The 16,664-nt window shown below is 32.0% G+C and overlaps 2 protein-coding genes across 3 annotated transcripts in view; one reads left to right on the forward strand and one right to left on the reverse strand.

Moving 5' to 3' along the window:
* Nmdar2 (glutamate ionotropic receptor NMDA type subunit 2) overlaps positions 1–16,664 on the reverse strand; it is a 786,854-nt gene that overhangs the window by 146,045 nt on the left and 624,145 nt on the right. For both annotated transcript variants that reach the window (XM_074237486.1, XM_074237485.1), the window contains 3 exons: positions 10,833–11,117; positions 10,573–10,754; positions 6,833–7,068 (listed from right to left, as the gene is read on the reverse strand). In XM_074237486.1, coding sequence (XP_074093587.1) covers positions 6,833–7,068; positions 10,573–10,754; positions 10,833–11,117 — 703 coding nt within the window. The remainder of the gene's footprint in view (positions 1–6,832; positions 7,069–10,572; positions 10,755–10,832; positions 11,118–16,664) is intronic.
* On the forward strand, positions 13,236–15,466 carry LOC141524075 (uncharacterized). Its single transcript, XM_074237725.1, has 4 exons — positions 13,236–13,849; positions 14,014–14,610; positions 14,798–15,081; positions 15,153–15,466. Exons 1-4 carry the CDS (start codon positions 13,666–13,668, stop codon positions 15,294–15,296), a joined length of 1,209 nt encoding a protein of 402 aa, XP_074093826.1. The 5' UTR covers positions 13,236–13,665; the 3' UTR covers positions 15,297–15,466.

Consider the following 16,664-nt stretch of genomic DNA (forward strand, 5'->3'; position numbering starts at 1 on the left):
GTCGTTGGGCGGCGGGTCGATGATGAAGAGATTTAATACGAAATTCAACAAATAATCTACCAAGGAAATCGGTTTAAAAATGCAAAAAAAAAATCTAGGATGCGCAGGAACGTTCAATAATTCAATTTATCTATTCTTGAATTAATAAATTTAATATAATTCAAAAGTTCGGGAATTAAAAAAAAATGACAATTAACAATAAAATAACTACGAGACTTAAATAATCATTCGACGTTTTAATTCGCCAGAATTAACCAAAATTAACAAAAGAAATTTCGGAATTTTTTAACCTGGTTGATCGCAAACTACACAAAATTTGTACGCCAAAAATTGACAATTGGAGTCACAATGCAACAAAATATAAAATAAAAAAAATTATTCAACAAGAAACAAAAAAAATAAATTGATTCATTCAAGTTCGAAATTTGCAATCTAAGAATTCGATCGGGTCAAACAAAAAAAATTAAATCAAAGTTAATTATAACAAAAAAAAAATTAAGGGTCGAATATTGCCGCTCGCATTCAAAATCTTTCAGTTCGCAGCGGATAACAGGTGCGGTCGGTAACTACTAGTTACCTTTCGGGAACGCGGGAAACAAAGCTCGAGATCTAATTTCGATTTTCGCTCGTAAATGGCGCGCCGGTCGAGTTAGCTGTTTATACAGCTCTCAAATTCCTCGCGAGTTTCCAAAACAAACTAACACAAGTATAATCCCAATACTATGCCGGATTATCCGATCATCATAAGCTGATCGGCCGACAAAAAAGACAGCTGTAAGTTATTCAACAAAATTTAGCAAATTAATTAAAAAAAAATAAAATTACAATAATAAAAGAATTTACATTCAAGAATCACAAGAAACAACACTCGATGGTACCAAGCCCCTGGATGTCGTCACCCTCGCAATCGAAATTCCACAAAAAAAAAATCTTTGTCACGAAAGCGGATATTTGCTCGAAACAATTTTGCAAAATCAAAATAATAAAAATAAAAAAAAATTTAAACGTAAAAAAAAAATACAATCAACGCATTTGCGAGTCCCGGTGATGACACCCGGGTGCAACAAGACTGCGATCGGACTCACCCTGCAGCCAAGTTGACTTCGTAGCAATACCTGACGGGATCGGCGTGAATTCTCGGTAATGGCGTCCCCCGAAAATCTTTGGTTGAATGTCCAAAAAAAATCTGGTCACACTCCACCAAAATTAAATCTCGTTACTCAATTAATTTGTCAACGTAATAATGACTGATAGGAAAAAAAAATTAATCCAAACAACGGAATCAACCAAATAAAAAAGCAAAAGTAATCAAAATAAAAAAAAAAAAAAAACTGAACGTAAAAGAATTTGGCATGAAGCTAATTATTTGGCGTCCAAATCATTATTATTATTATTGCTGCATCCTCGCCAACATGTGGTTTTTTTTCTTACGCAGCCAAAAAGCTGCGCGTCTAATCAGCTCACGGCTTTTCCAGCCGGCCGTATCTATCAGTGGTTGAGTCGGATACTTTCTCTCAATCGATGATTGGTCGATTCGCTTCTTAACTCGTCGCTTTGCGTTCAAGTGGAGCCTCATTCGACTACAGTTGATCGATAAGTCTTGGCATTCGCTGATATAAATTCTCCAAACTTTCCCTCGTCGCTCGTCGTAGCTCCTAGATGTGTTCTTTGGTTGTTGGTAGCTCTTGAAATTCCGGGTTCGTACGATCGCTTTGTCTTCGCTCTCTTTCACACTCAATGTCATACTTGGTACAAATTTCACACTCATTCATCCATACTTAATATTCAAATTCGGCGCGTTTTCGGCTTATTTTTACCTCGAGCTTTGCATTCTGATCAGAAGGCCGTTTAGGGCGACACCAGCGCGTGGTATCTCAGCAGTCCATCAGCTTGGCCTACATAATCATACTAAATAATAATAATAAAAAAAAATAATAACTCTAGTGTTCATAGACGGAAATTTTTCCCATGTCACTATATATATATATATATAAGGGGAAGACGAGTGTACAATTTTTATATTATTACTTAATGTATTTTTAATGACCACATGAACAGAACTATAGATATTTTCCAATGACTTGCATTTCCCGAATACAACGAATTTATTTATTAAATTTTATTATTTTATGTTATTTGTTTAAATGTTTAAAAGTTGTATTTTTTCTTTATTAATAGCTATTGATCGCGATGTCACAGTATTATATTATAAAAAAAGTACTTCGCGGAGGAATCAGTGACAGGACCCACCTAGAGTCTATTGGTGAATGGGAGTTGCAGTCACGCCAACTAGTGATTAAACTTGAAACTAGTGAAACCGGGTTGGGTGTTACATTCACTATATGAATTGCGTGTAAACAAATCAATTTGTTTACGTAGACTTTAAATATTTTTTACTATCAAAATTAGTCAAAAAGTTTTTAAAAATCGTGAAAAGAATGTTTTTATCAGTAAATGTAATTTTGGATCATTTGGGTTCTACTCCCAAGAGTCGAAACTTTATCGAAGGTGAACAAATTGTGAATTCTAACCACTTAATTTACACAGGAAATTTAAGTGAAAATAGTGAACAGTATAAATTGTTGTCTTACTGTATACAATCTTCAAAAAATTCGAGAAGATCCACACGAGATAAATACGGTTAATGCCAAAACTGGAAAAATTATTTCATCTCAATCTAGTTGTGCAGCTGGACAAAGTCAACAGTGTAAACATAGTGCTGCAGTATTATTATTTTGTTCACGGTAAATTTAAATTGTGTAATTTTCATTTAAAAAAATTTTCGATAAAATTTAGTAATTAATTTTATAAAGTTTAATCCTTTTTTATTTTTATCATTTCAGTAATGACTTGACTAGTTTGAAGCTCGTATCATCAACAGACAGAAAATGTCTTTAGAGTGCGCCACGGGATTCTTGTTTAGAGCAATATAATACAAAGCCTTCAAGTGGGCATAGCTTGGTTATTCTCCTGACGGAGTTATATTCGAAAATGATAAACCTGTCAAGTTGATAGGAATCAAATGCCCATATGAAGGCAAATCTATTAGTATGAATGATATCATTTCTAATATAAATTATGTACAAACAAACCCAAAAAAGAAAAATATCTTGACTATGAAAAAAAATCATAAATACTATGGTCAGGTTCAGCTTGGTATGGGTATTTTAAATATTAAAAAAATAGATTTCATTCTTTTTTCTTCTCACGACAAAAGTATGAAAATTATATCAGTTGATTATGATAAAAAATTTATAAAAGACTTATTTGTATCCTTACAATTAATATTTTTTAATAATATGTTACATTATGCTTGTCAAAATGAGAAACAGAATTAAAAATTTTTACGCAAGCAACTACTTATGTAATAATAACTTTATTAAACACTCTGAATATATTTAACTATGTTTATGTTTTATTTAACAATTTTTACTATAAAGTTTTAATAAATTTTTACCTAATAACATTCATTATTGTATCTTAATTATTAATCTGCATCATTTGACATGAATTTATCACTACTTAAAATTGGAGAACTTAAATTTACAATTGCACCAATAATAGTTAGTATTTCTTCGCCCTTGTTAACAAGACCACTTGGCATCCGAGAACCCAAAATTTTAAAAACTTTAAGTCTTTGATTGGAACGTTCTACATGAACTCGTGCTCTGGCGATTTCCGCATTTAACCTTGAGTCTTCTTGTGAAAATTGTCGTTTTTCTTTTTCAAATGGAGGTCGAATGAGAGTTATATCTTTGTCTCTACACAGTCTATCAACCCTAAACCCTTTGTCGACGGTTAGTGCTTCACCCTTCTCTAATATATCTAAAGTCTTAGACTGCTCAAATATAGCGTCATCCGAAGATCTTCCTCCATACATTGTACTAACGTAGGATAACGATCCTTCGGGAGTCACTCCAGTCATGAACTTGATGGTATATCTTCTTTTATATCGTGAATATGTTGCTTGTTGACAGCACAGCGACTTTGGTTTTTGTATAAAAATTTCTGTACAGTCCAACACTATTCTAACATATCTAAAGTCTTTAAAACATACAGGAATATTCCTAGAGACTTCATCTTTGTCTGAAAAAGGTATTCCCTGTTCCAAACAAACGTAAAGCATGTCGATCATCTGCAGAATAATTTTACGGCAATGTGACTCTGAAGAATATTTGAATAAGACTGTTACAATAGCATACAATAAATTATACTTCAATTTAACAAATGTTATGATAATTGTACTACGCAGATGCATTCTTTCGGACTCGTATTTAGGAAATCCATCCTTAAAAACATCAAGAATGGTATTCAAGATATCAAAACTCACAATCCCGGTTAAAGTATTGAGTTCCTTCTCATTTTTTATTACATCACAAAAGTCAGTCACTAAATCACCACTTTTAATCTGAATACCGACATCAATAACTTTTTTTGCAGGCGTTTCATCATTCTCTTCTGACAATATAGCCACAACAGATCCATTATCATTTTCTCTTGAAGTAATAGGACTCGGATTAGTATCATCCAGAACAACCGAATTTCTTTGACCATCAAAATCAAACGTCAATTCAGTCGTAGTTAATCTTGCAGATAAATCTGTTTTTTCATTATTAGTAGCTTCATTATCCGAAATTATCAGATTTTTATTTTTGTCTCTTTCAATCCTTCTTTTTTCTCAGTTATCGTTTATTTTAGTGCTTGATGCTGTTTTTATTTTAGTACAAAGTAGATTACAAGGTACTGCATTTTTTTTCAAACGTCTCTTACCCTTTGAACCATTTTCTATGTAGGAGAAAATTTTTTTTAATTAATTTTACATATAAAAAAATTATAGAATGAGCTAAACAATAAATTCAATTACCAGGAAAGAAATAATCCAATTTTTTAAAGTGCAAGGAACAAACTTGCATATTATTTGTAATACTTTTTCCTATTTTCAAAACATTTTGCCACATTTTTCGAGAGTCAATTATTTCATCCATTCCGAAAACATTTTTAATTTTTATGAAATTTTCATTTTTCTTTGGAAAATAATGAAACCGAAAGTCAAAATTTTTGCAAGCCTTACTGTTACACCCATATACACTACAATAGTTTGTACTCGTATTTTGTTTTGGCGAAAAGCGTACGCCTAACGAATCATCGGTACTTTCCATTATAAGATATATATTGTTTTTAATAAAAAAAAGTATTAAAAACAAATAAAATGTTTGTTTACTCTAACAGTTTATAATGCTATTATGACAGCTGACCCAGTTTAAGTAGTTTCGACTTGAACCATCAGACGCAATACCAGTACTTACCATTTACCAATTGACATCCTTATGAGGTCAAGATCTGGATTTAAATAAATTACTAAATAAAAAATTAATTACACCGAAAATTTGGGAACGTAACAGGAGGTTTAATAAAATACACTTTCTAGATTTTTCAAACGGCAATAACTTTTAAGCAAATGAACTGATTTTTACACGGCTGATAGCATTCGACGCAATTTTCAAATCCTCATAGAGAATCTTCAAGTTTGAATTGATCGAACAAGGATTTACAAAGTAATTCCGAAGAAACCCTTTTTTCGGTTTTCTGTCGACAACGATAACTCACGAAAGAGTCAATCGATTTACACGTTCTCGTTCAACGCGATCAACGCGGCTTTTTAAGTTCTAATAATTATTGGAACTCTTAAAAAACGATCCGATAACTAATTTTGCAGTTATGGGAAAAAACACTTTTTTTGATTTTCATTCGTTCACGATTATCTTTCAAACGAATCAACCGATTTTGACCGGACTCGCGGCAATCGACGTATTTTTCCAAGACTATTGCTGAAGAGTTTTTTTTAAATCGATCGCTACGGCTGTTTAAAAGTAATTCACAAAAAAACCACATCTGAAAATATTTTTTTTGTGGTTTTTTTGAGATTTCTCAAAATCTACCGGTTTGAATCGGTCCCACTTGTGTTCAAAATCTAAGTTCGGTCATCCTGCTTTGAATGATTCCAACGACGATGAAATCGATTGAGCCGATTCAAAGTTATAGGAGATTCACACACACACACACACACACACACGCACGCGCGCGCGCGCGCAGGCGCGCACACGAAGATGTAGCGACACTCTTGCGGGGGTAGTCAGAGGAGCTTCCTGTGATCTTTAACTATCACGATCTGATGAAAAGTCGATTTTTGAAAAACGGGATAAAACCCATCACTTCCCAATTCTTGAAAATTTCAAATTTTTTCAGTGGGAAGTTAACAATGATTTATAATCTGGTTAACTTTCTTCACAATTATATCAATTTTCTGAATGGATCTTTTTATCTCCTATTTTCGTGATCAAGAAAAATTATTATCATCCTAGCGATTAATTGTGAATTTGGTGCTAGTTATTGATTACAATATATTCAATAAGATTTTTCATTATATTGAGTATTAAATTATTTAGTATTGAAAATGTAATAAAAAATGTTTAGATTTTGCAAGTTTTCTGATGAATCGATGCGACTTATTCAACAATTTCACTCCAAATAACCTATATTGAAGTTGTTTTGAAGACCTAAGATTAACATGAACATATCATGTCAACAGTTTCACCAAAAAACCTTACGTTAAGCGCTTTTTATCAATGGAAAATTCGAAAACTTTGACATTTGTTGAGATTTAACCTAAGATGACCCGAGATGCAGCGTTGTCAATAATATTAATTATCATAATTCTTTGTACTCTAGATTCGAATTTAGCCTTATCAGCCTAAGACGCTACTATGCTTGGATTTTTAAATATTGAAATTACAAATTTTAAAAAGTCCGAACGTAATACTAGTTCACTTACCAAGTTTAATAGAGCATGGCAGCCTCTTTTTTCATGACTTGGTTGATCATGCTTACAGTATTCAATGTACAGAATTTCAAATATTAAAAGCATTCCAGAAAACACTATACCCACTATTAGAAGATAAAAAACACTTAAAAACTGTTCTAGAGCAAGTGGATCACTTCTTTTTTGAACTTCTTTTTCAGGCTTACAAGTACCAGTCATCCAATACCTTCTTAACCGTTCAAGATCACCTGTAGAGGTAAAAATTTGTTAAATTCAGTATTTTAAGAGTGAAATAGGGGTACACACAACCAGAAATTTCTTTTTATTTCCTAATGATGACATAGTTCTTAGTATGAGTTCTTCACCGAAAGTTTTTGAGGAGTCTTGATTCTGTGAATCCAAAACATTTTAACTAATATGGGTTTAAATTTCTCAGTTAGTCTTACTTACCAAAAGTCATTAGTATTTATTTTTACCAACACAAGCGTATAATGCGATAAAGCCAGTGGTTAATATAGACTCGTTTGAGTTAAGCTAGTGTAGACACGATTTATAATCGTTGGTATTGTTTTTCTTTACCTTCTAGTGATAACCATGTACATATGGGTCACTTCACCAAATCAGTACATTTGTACGGGGCGATTCTCGAAAATTATGTTTGAAATTTGTGGAGGTGTTCTGTAATAATAAGAAAAAAATTCCCTATAAGTTTCTTATTAATTTTCCCGATCAGGAAAACTCTTTTATCAAAATCCACGGAAAGTCGTATCTTGTAAGAACAATTCTCAGATTTTAGATGAAAATATTAATCTCATCATAAACACATCAGAAGACTCTTTAAATTTCAACTATAGTGGAAAAATCGATTTTTCTCGATGTGCGGCGAAAGGTACTTTCTATTTGACTTTTTTTTCTGAAAAATCAGGGCTTTTCCACAAAATATATGGTTTTCACGCTGTCTTTTTTAGTAGATTCCATACAAATCTAACTATCGCAGCCGTGAAGATGGCCTCATAGTGCAACTTTTAAAAAATTTAGTCATTTTCTGACTCAGTTTGTCGAGCTGAGTCAGAAAATGTACACTAGTCACAAAAATTAAGGAATATAAAAAAAAATTCCAAATTTTTGGGTGACTATCAATAAGCGGTAACTCCTAGGAAAATGTTCGTACAGAAAAAATAAAAAAAGCAAATTGTAGCTCTAAGTGTTTAGTTTTCAGATATGACCATGAAAAATTTTTGTTACGTCCAGGTCTGGAGAAATCCAAAGAAAACTACCGAAAAACTTACAGAAAATTCACGAAAGGAATTTAAGCTAGAAAGAATACAAAAAATTTAAGTTTTGTGTGGAGAAAAGCCGAAATCCGCGGGGGGTATATCAATTTGTTTTTATTGAATTTTTAAAATGAGATTCGAAACTAAGGCAGTTGTAGCGGTCAGAAAAAATTCAATTAATTTTTTTTTGACAATATTGGATCATTCTGAAGACGTTAAAAAAAAAATTTTCGATAAAAAATTTTCGAAAAAAAATTTCGAAAAAAAATTTTCGAAAAAACATTTCGAAAAAAAATTTCGAAAAAAATTGAAAAATTTTTTTTTTCTCAAATTTTTCAAAAAATCAATTTCTTCAATCGAAAAAATAAAGATTTTAGAAAGAAAAAAAATATTTTTCATTGAAAAAATGAATAAAAATCACAAAATTGCTCATAATGGTGATTTTTACAAAAACAAAAAATTTGAAGCTTCGGGGCACAATGAAAAAACACTCGCAGTGCTTTGAATTTTTAAGGAATTTTAGGGGACACTTTGAGGTTAAAAAATTACCGACGATATCGTTCGTTTATCCATTTTATCCACATTCATACCAAGTTATCCAAATTCCCTTAATTATGCAAATTTTCGCTTTTTTTCAGTCCGAGTTTTCAATTCAAAAAAAATTTTTTTTCTCAAATATATTTATATTTCCTTATAAAGAATTTCGTGCAGCTTTAGAAACCCTCCTTCGATTTCCTGTACGATTATTATTTCTGGAGTTATTGAATATCATAGTGAAAAAGAGCTTTTTTGCTTTGATTGACGATACGCCATATTAAATAGTATTAAATTCTCTGAAAGAACTCTTGAACAAAACAATCAAAAAAATTTTTTTGAAGCTTGTGGACCTTTTTTTAGACGAGAAAAAATTTGGAAAAATTTTTTATCGGTCGTTTTCATAGGATTTCTCTAGACCTGGACATGACAAAAATTTTTCATGGTGTTACGTTCCCAAAATTAGGTATAAATTCATTTAGAGTTTTAAATAATTAAATATCAGGTTTTGACACTGTGGGTAGTCGATCGACCCCCGGTGTGTCGTCACAGATGAACTTACTGACTTACCATTATGGGCCCCATAAGTCTGCCCATACAACCCCCTGGGTTTCTAATTTCTAAATTTTCCATTTCGCTTCGAAAGGCGGGAAAATGTCGTGCCCCGTCCTCCTGAAGAACTCGTCTGAATAATACTCGTACCTGGGGTCGTTGATGGGAATAACGCCCCCCGGAGGGTGAACCTCTGGAACCTCGATTGGGACCAGTTTCCAAGCCCTGGTGATGTCTGTCCAATCGGCGGGACGGTTGTTGTTAGCGAAGATGGACTGACCCGGTGGATCTCGGCTCGTGGGTGATTTAGGCGAGTCTTCATCAGCGGTTCGAACTACCCTTATTCGAGGTTCAATTAGTATCTCGTCGTCTGTTACTCGCACTACTGGTCTCACGTTTTGTACTACCTCCGTTCGCGGTTCGACTGGAGTTTCGGCGCCGATTGTCGGCAACGATAGGTAGACTGGCTGGGCCAAGCGACGACGACCCTCTTGCACCGAGCGACCCGATCTTCATGACCGTTTTCCGTGAGGCATTTACGTATAGGAAATTGGTGCTGGCTAGCGCTTTAGCTGGAAGGTATTCTTATATGGGTTGGAACCGCTATAAAGCGCTCCGCCCCATAATAAGTATATTTAGAAGATAGATTTGGTGTAATTGGTTTATTCAAGTCTGAGGATGGAGCTTTCTGCACTCGAGAGTCTCTAGCTCTACTGACTGCTCCTGGCCAGAATAAATGTTTATAAATCTTATTGTCAGCCATGTTGGTAGCTCAGGTTGCTCCTGAAAGAGTCGACGAGGCCCGGGTCCCCTGCTGACGCATGATGTTTTGGTTATCCGCGGCCACGGCAACTCACTGCCGATGCCTTATCACAAGCGATTTCCGTTACTCCGCTGTTAGTATAACCACCAGCGAAGCAACTGATATCGCTTGGTATGCGTTCCGAGAATCATCTTAAATTAAAGTAAACGCTTTTAAATGAAAAATAAATCTTGAGAACAAAATAGAAATCGAAATTAGGCGAAAATTCGTGGAACGGAACAATGGTCATATCTGAAAACTAAACACTTAGAGCTACAATTTACTTTTTTTATTTTTTCTGTACGACCATTTTCCTAGGAGTTACAGCTTATTGATAGTCACCCAAAAATTTGGAATTTTTTGTTATATCCCTTAATGTTTGAGACTAGTGGATATAGTTTAAAAGTTTATATGTGCATGTATTTATATATATATTATTACTATTGTAGAGGTCACACGAATGGGACGAAAAAAATGCGTATCGCAGGGTGATATATAAGCGTATCGTTCAGACAATGGAAAAAGAGCATTATCTGGTTATGTGGACCAAAATCACTTCGGCAAATTTTAAGGATCTTAACAAACATTACCGTTTTCTTGGTATTCCAGGATCCGTTTGTTAAACATATCTACGTACTTTGAATTCCTAGCAAAAGCTAATCCGTAACCTGTCATAGCATACCATGAACCAACCGTTAAGAGACGACAATCTTCATCCTGAGCAACTAAATAATCTAATACTGTTCCATCATAAAAGAAGGCATCTAATTTTCTGAAATTGTGATAAAATATTCATAGAATTCTAAAAATTTCTAATCGCAATGAAAAAGAAGTACACTGTCAATCTTACCCATGAATGACGGCTTCGATACCTTTTTGAACGCTACTCTTACTAAAATTTTTTATGTATGAATGCATTTCTTTGAAATATTTGGCTATCGTACTTTCCGTATGACTCCATGGAATTGATCCAAATTTGAACATTGGCTTATGAGACCATGGTTTGACGAGACGTGGATCGTCTATTCCGGTGAACTCATGGAATTCTTCTCGAGTAATCATAAAAGCAGCTAAGTTAGCAGTGTAAATAGCGAGAAATACAACTGCGAACATAGCCCACATATGTGTCATAAACCTGTAGACAAAAATAGACATTTAAAGCAAGTTTATTGAATATCTTTATTGAATCGACAACTAATTTATAGCATTAATTAAGAGGTTAATTATGTTTTATTGACATAATGCACGACATTGAAAACATGGAACCGACTATGAGGATTAAAAAGTTACAATTTTGTTGTTCGACACAAAAGGAAATTTAGAAGAATTGTAAGAGAAAAAATTTTCTTCCAAAAAAAACTGAGATGATTCTCATCTCAAACTAGTCCAAATAAAGTTATGAGACATATTTAACTGGAACTGTTGAAGTTAAAAATTATCAGGATTCATTTATCAACTTTTTAGATTCATGTTTAACAGATATGTGAATTGTCATTAATTAAAGAGAAAAAAATTCTCTTTTAGAAAAAACATGGATAATTTTTACGTCAATCAACCTCAAACAAATTTACGAAGCATTTTTAGCAGGAGCTTTATAAGTGAAAGAAAAATTCTTTTTTTTTTTTTTAATTTTCCATAATAGTTTAAATGATGAAGCAAATAAAAATAATGATGGAGAGTAAAATTTTCTCTCTAAACGAACTTCGATGATTTTGACGTCAATCTAGCAAAATGAAAGTTATGTAGCATACTCGGCTATAGCTTATTGAGTAAAACAATTTTGATTTTGATTTTTCACATTTTTTTGTAATTGTTTGACACAGAAGAGAATTGACAATAATTTAAAAAGATAAATTCCCTTCTAAAAAATGTTGAAATGATAATTACTCCAAACTTGGTTAAACTAATCTACGCAGCATTTTTTACTGAAATTGGTAAAGCTAAAAAATGTTATAATTAATTAGAGTTTACTCCTTAAGAATCAATTTTTGAAAAGGCCCCTTGTATGAAAAAAATCTGAAGCGTAAAATTTACTGAACGAATGACCTCGTAACGTTTTTGTGCGCAACCTATTATGCGTACCTTTTACTATTCAGGGTTGAGTATTAAGACGTAACATAGGGTAGGTACTCTAGTTAACAAGTGCCTTTTTGGTGAATTGTTTTCTGCAGTCTCCGAAAATGATATAATACTTAAGGTGTCACTTGATTTGGAATGGCATCTAGATGATTTTTGAGGAAAAAAAAAGTTTCGATTGCGGAAGCTGCAGAAGTTATTAACAATTAACTATAAAAAAGGGCAAATTTCTCAAACGCTGATGAAGACTTCCATAATTTTAAAGAAGATTAAAAAGAGGATGAAATTTTCTCAAGAAAGTTCCGAATTTCGGAACTGTAAGACCAATATAGATAATAGGGTGATTAAAAAAAAAAGAATATTTTTTTTTTCGTTTGGTACTCTGAAAAATGGGTTCCTAGACACCTCTAAGAAAGCCTCTCCAAGCATGAGTTCTTAATTGTAACGGGAAGGTCCTCCTTCTTACAGTTTTCTATTTTTTCTTATTATCAGATAGAAAAATTTATATCTCGCTTCCAACTACTTGAAAGAATATCTTGTTCCTCAGATTTTGTAGGAAATTGAATGCTCTACAAAAAAGGTCTCTTACGATTTTTTCGTAAACCCAACCGTTTAAAAGATATTAACGGTTAAAGTTTGATTATTTTTGGGAAAATTTTTTATTTCTTATGAATTTTATAACTCAATGAAAAAAAATCATTATGAATGATGAAACTCATAGTTTTGTAGGAAATTTACTGCTCTATAAAAATGGTCTCTTATGATTTTTCGATCAGGTTGAGCGTTTACGAGATATTCATCGTCAAACATCAATGCATATCAATTTTTCTAGTTTTTGATCAATAATTCGAAAAATTTCAATTTATTCTGTGAGTTTCAAGGAAATTTAGACAAATTTGAGTTTTTATTATAAAAGCAACTCCTATAGATGTTTTCTGTTCAAAAATTCATTTGAAAGTTTTTATTCTAATAATATTTTTTTAATTTTATCTTTAATAATTTAAAATCTTAATCGCGTTGTCATTTATTATTATGAAATTTGTTCAGTGCGTATTTTTAAATTGTTTTTCACAAAATATACATAAAATTTTCGTTCGAGGGGATTTTTGTTTTGAATTCCATTTCTTCTTCTGTTTGTCTTCTGAAACTAACGCCATCTATGTTTTTACTCTCAACTATCTTCAGTATCTACCCATTTAATACCGTATTTTCAGTGTTCCTAAAACTGATCATCTTAAATACGTAATAAAATAATTCACTTTAAATAAGTCTTATAATCATCACATAAATTTATTTATCATCAATTAACCTACAATGAATAAAGAAATACGTTTTATCGGAATACCTCTACAAAGAATTTCGGAACGTAAGTTACCAAAAGTGAAAGAGGTTATGCGTGTGTTTTTCTACCAACTTAAAATTTTAAAGTATTCAATCAAACAAAGTGCTAAAAATTCAGTTGACCAAGTTATTGAACTGTGGAGAAAAAATCAGATTCCAACTAGTGGAGCTCCTAATGCAGTCAAAAATTTCTTCGCTATCACAGTCAATGGTTAAAATTACAAAAAAATTTCGATAAAAAGAATTCAGCGCAAAACCAAAAGGAAATGAAATTTCAGACTGATCTTGAACAATTATTCGACATTGTGAGCGAAAAATCCTTAAAAGTGCTTGATGATAATATTAGAAAGTTGTATTTGGATAAAAAATTCGGTACCCATAAAGAGATTCTTTCTAATAATGTACCTGTATCAAACTTAACCACAACTATGATGGGAATCGATGAGAGTAGTAAGTATCTGAGATATTTAATTATTATAAAGCCAGGTAGTAGTGTAACTTTTCATAGATGACTAGATGACATTTGACTAGACAATTTTTGGAGTCCTTTCTTAATTATTTGTCATCAAAATGAATAAATTCTATACATTTTCTTCGTTTAATTTATAAAACAGATCTTATTCCAGACTTAGATCAACCGTCTACCAGTCATGCGATTGTTCCAAGTGAAAAATCAGAGTCGTTCTCTACGTATACATTAAGTGGAGTTACAAATTTTGGATCTGATTCAGAGTATGAACCTCCAATTCCGACAAAACGAGCAAAACTTGATGTCTTAACTCCTGAAGTCATTTTTGGACTCGACCGAGCTAATGTCAGCAGTAGAAATGCGATGTTTATTATTGCTCCGGTTTTACTAGCAGTAGGTATTAAAATTGAAGATACAACGCTCAGTTATAGTTCAATTCAACGAGCTCGTATGCTTCAAAGAGAAGACATTGCTAAAGGACTTAATGACAACTTTAAGACACACGATAAATACGTTGTGCATTGGGACGGAAAAATGCTGAATGACCTTGTTGGATCAAAATCTGTGGAACGGCTATCAGTTATTTTAACTGCATTTGGTACCGAACAATTACTTGGGGTTCCAAAAATGAATTCTGGGACGGCAGACAATCAAACATCAGCCATTTTATCGACATTGAGTGAATGGGGTATTACTAATTATGTTAAGGCGATGTGTTTTGACACGACGGCAGTTAATACAGGTAACTTATCAATGATAATTTAATCTAAAAAATATTTAATTATTAACGTTCTAGTTTAATTTTTATTGCTTACTGAATTTCACTTTTGAAATTATTGAGAATTATTTACTCATTTGGATTTTAAATATAATCTACAATTTGTTGAAAATATTAAATTTAACGATAGTTATCTATTTTCTTTATACAGGAATTCATAACGGTACATGTAAGGTAATTGAAAAGACTTTGGGAAGAGAGTTAATCTGGTTACTATGTCGTCACCACATTTTTGAGATCATATTGAGAAGTGCATTTGAAGTATATTGGCCTGTGTCATCTGGGCCAAACGTACCAATGTTCGGAAGATTTAAAAAATCATGGGATGAAATAAATAAAACTAATTATAAATCTGGAATTGAAGATACTGTTGTTGCTGATATCATTTTGGATAAAAAAAATGAAATATCTAGTTTAATTGCACAATCCTTACAGGTATGATTTAACTGCGATTTTAAGAAAAAAAATTTTCTTGTTTCTGACAAATTTTTAATTGTTTTTGATAGTTACTACAACCCCGAGATGACTATAAAGAATTGTTGGAATTGTCGTTGATTTTCCTTGGAGAAATGCCTCAAGAAGAAATTTTTTCAAACGTCCTGGTGCAATTCATCATGCTAGGTGGATGGCGAAGGCAATTTACAGTTTAAAAATGTTTCTATTCAGAAATGAATTTAAACTTTCTAATAAAGAATTGGACGGTCTTCGGCAAATTTGTATATTTATAGTTACACTGTATTTAAAAGCTTGGTTTTCATCAACTTCTGCAACAACTGCTGCTAATCATGACTTGCAGTTTTTGAAAAATTTATTCGAGTACAAAAATATCAACTCATTGATTTCTTCAGCAACTTGTGAAAAAATGATTTTGCATTTATGGTATTTAAGTGATGAACTTGCCATTTTATCATTATTTGACGATACCGTTTCATTGGAAGTAAAAAAATATTGTTGGAGCTGTTAATACTCGTAACGGTACAGATTCTAAAGCTAAAAATTTATAATTGATAAAAACGATTTGAATTCATTAACGCAAAAAGTCTGAGTGACTTTGTTTCTAAAAAGTCTTTAAATCTCTTTAAAATCTTTGATTTACCATATGACTTCCTTGATAAAGATATTGAATCGTGGCCTACTAATGACAGTTACATTGAAAATAAAGAATACTTTAACCAATTGAAAGTTGTTAATGATTCAGCAGAACGAGCTGTTGCATTAGTTAGTGAGTATAATCAATGCTTGACAAAAAATGAAGAGCAATTCCAATACTTATTGCAAATTATCAAAGAACATCGAAAAAACTACCCAAACTGCAATAGAGGAAATTATTTACAGTAAAAGTGTACCGTTATGTTGAAAATATTGAAAATTATATGGCAGTTGATAATTAAATAAATAAATTCTTCGATAAAAAAGTGAAACACACTAAATTGAATTATATATTTAAAAAAATGCACTAATTTTTTGTTTTAATGTAATAAAACATGTCCAAGACTAAAAAAACTAATTAAAAAATGAGTTCATAACATATTTCTATTTATAGAAACTCAAATTTGTCTAAATTTCCTTGAAACTCACAGAATAAATTGAAATTTTTCGAATTATTGATCAAAAACTAGAAAAATTGATATGCATTGATGTTTGACGATGAATATCTCGTAAACGCTCAACTTGATCGAAAAATCATAAGAGACCATTTTTATAGAGCAGTAAATTTCCTACAAAACTATGAGTTTCATCATTCATAATGATTTTTTTCATTGAGTTATAAAATTCATAAGAAATAAAAAATTGTCCCAAAAATAATCAAACTTTAACCGTTAATATCTTTTAAACGGTTGGGTTTACGAAAAAATCGTAAGAGACCTTTTTGTAGAGCATTCAATTTCCTACAAAATCTAAGGAACAAGATATTTTTTCAAGTAGTTGGAAGCGAGATATAAATTTTTCTATCTGATAATAGGAAAAAATAGAAAACTGTAAGAAGGAGGACCTTCCCGTTACAATTAAGAACTCAT

The sequence above is a fragment of the Cotesia typhae genome, unplaced genomic scaffold (genome assembly GCF_013202065.1).
Source record: "Cotesia typhae breed Kobodo isofemale line unplaced genomic scaffold, CoteBio_Ctyphae contig_22, whole genome shotgun sequence".
In the NCBI taxonomy this organism is placed as follows: Eukaryota; Metazoa; Arthropoda; class Insecta; order Hymenoptera; family Braconidae; genus Cotesia; species Cotesia typhae.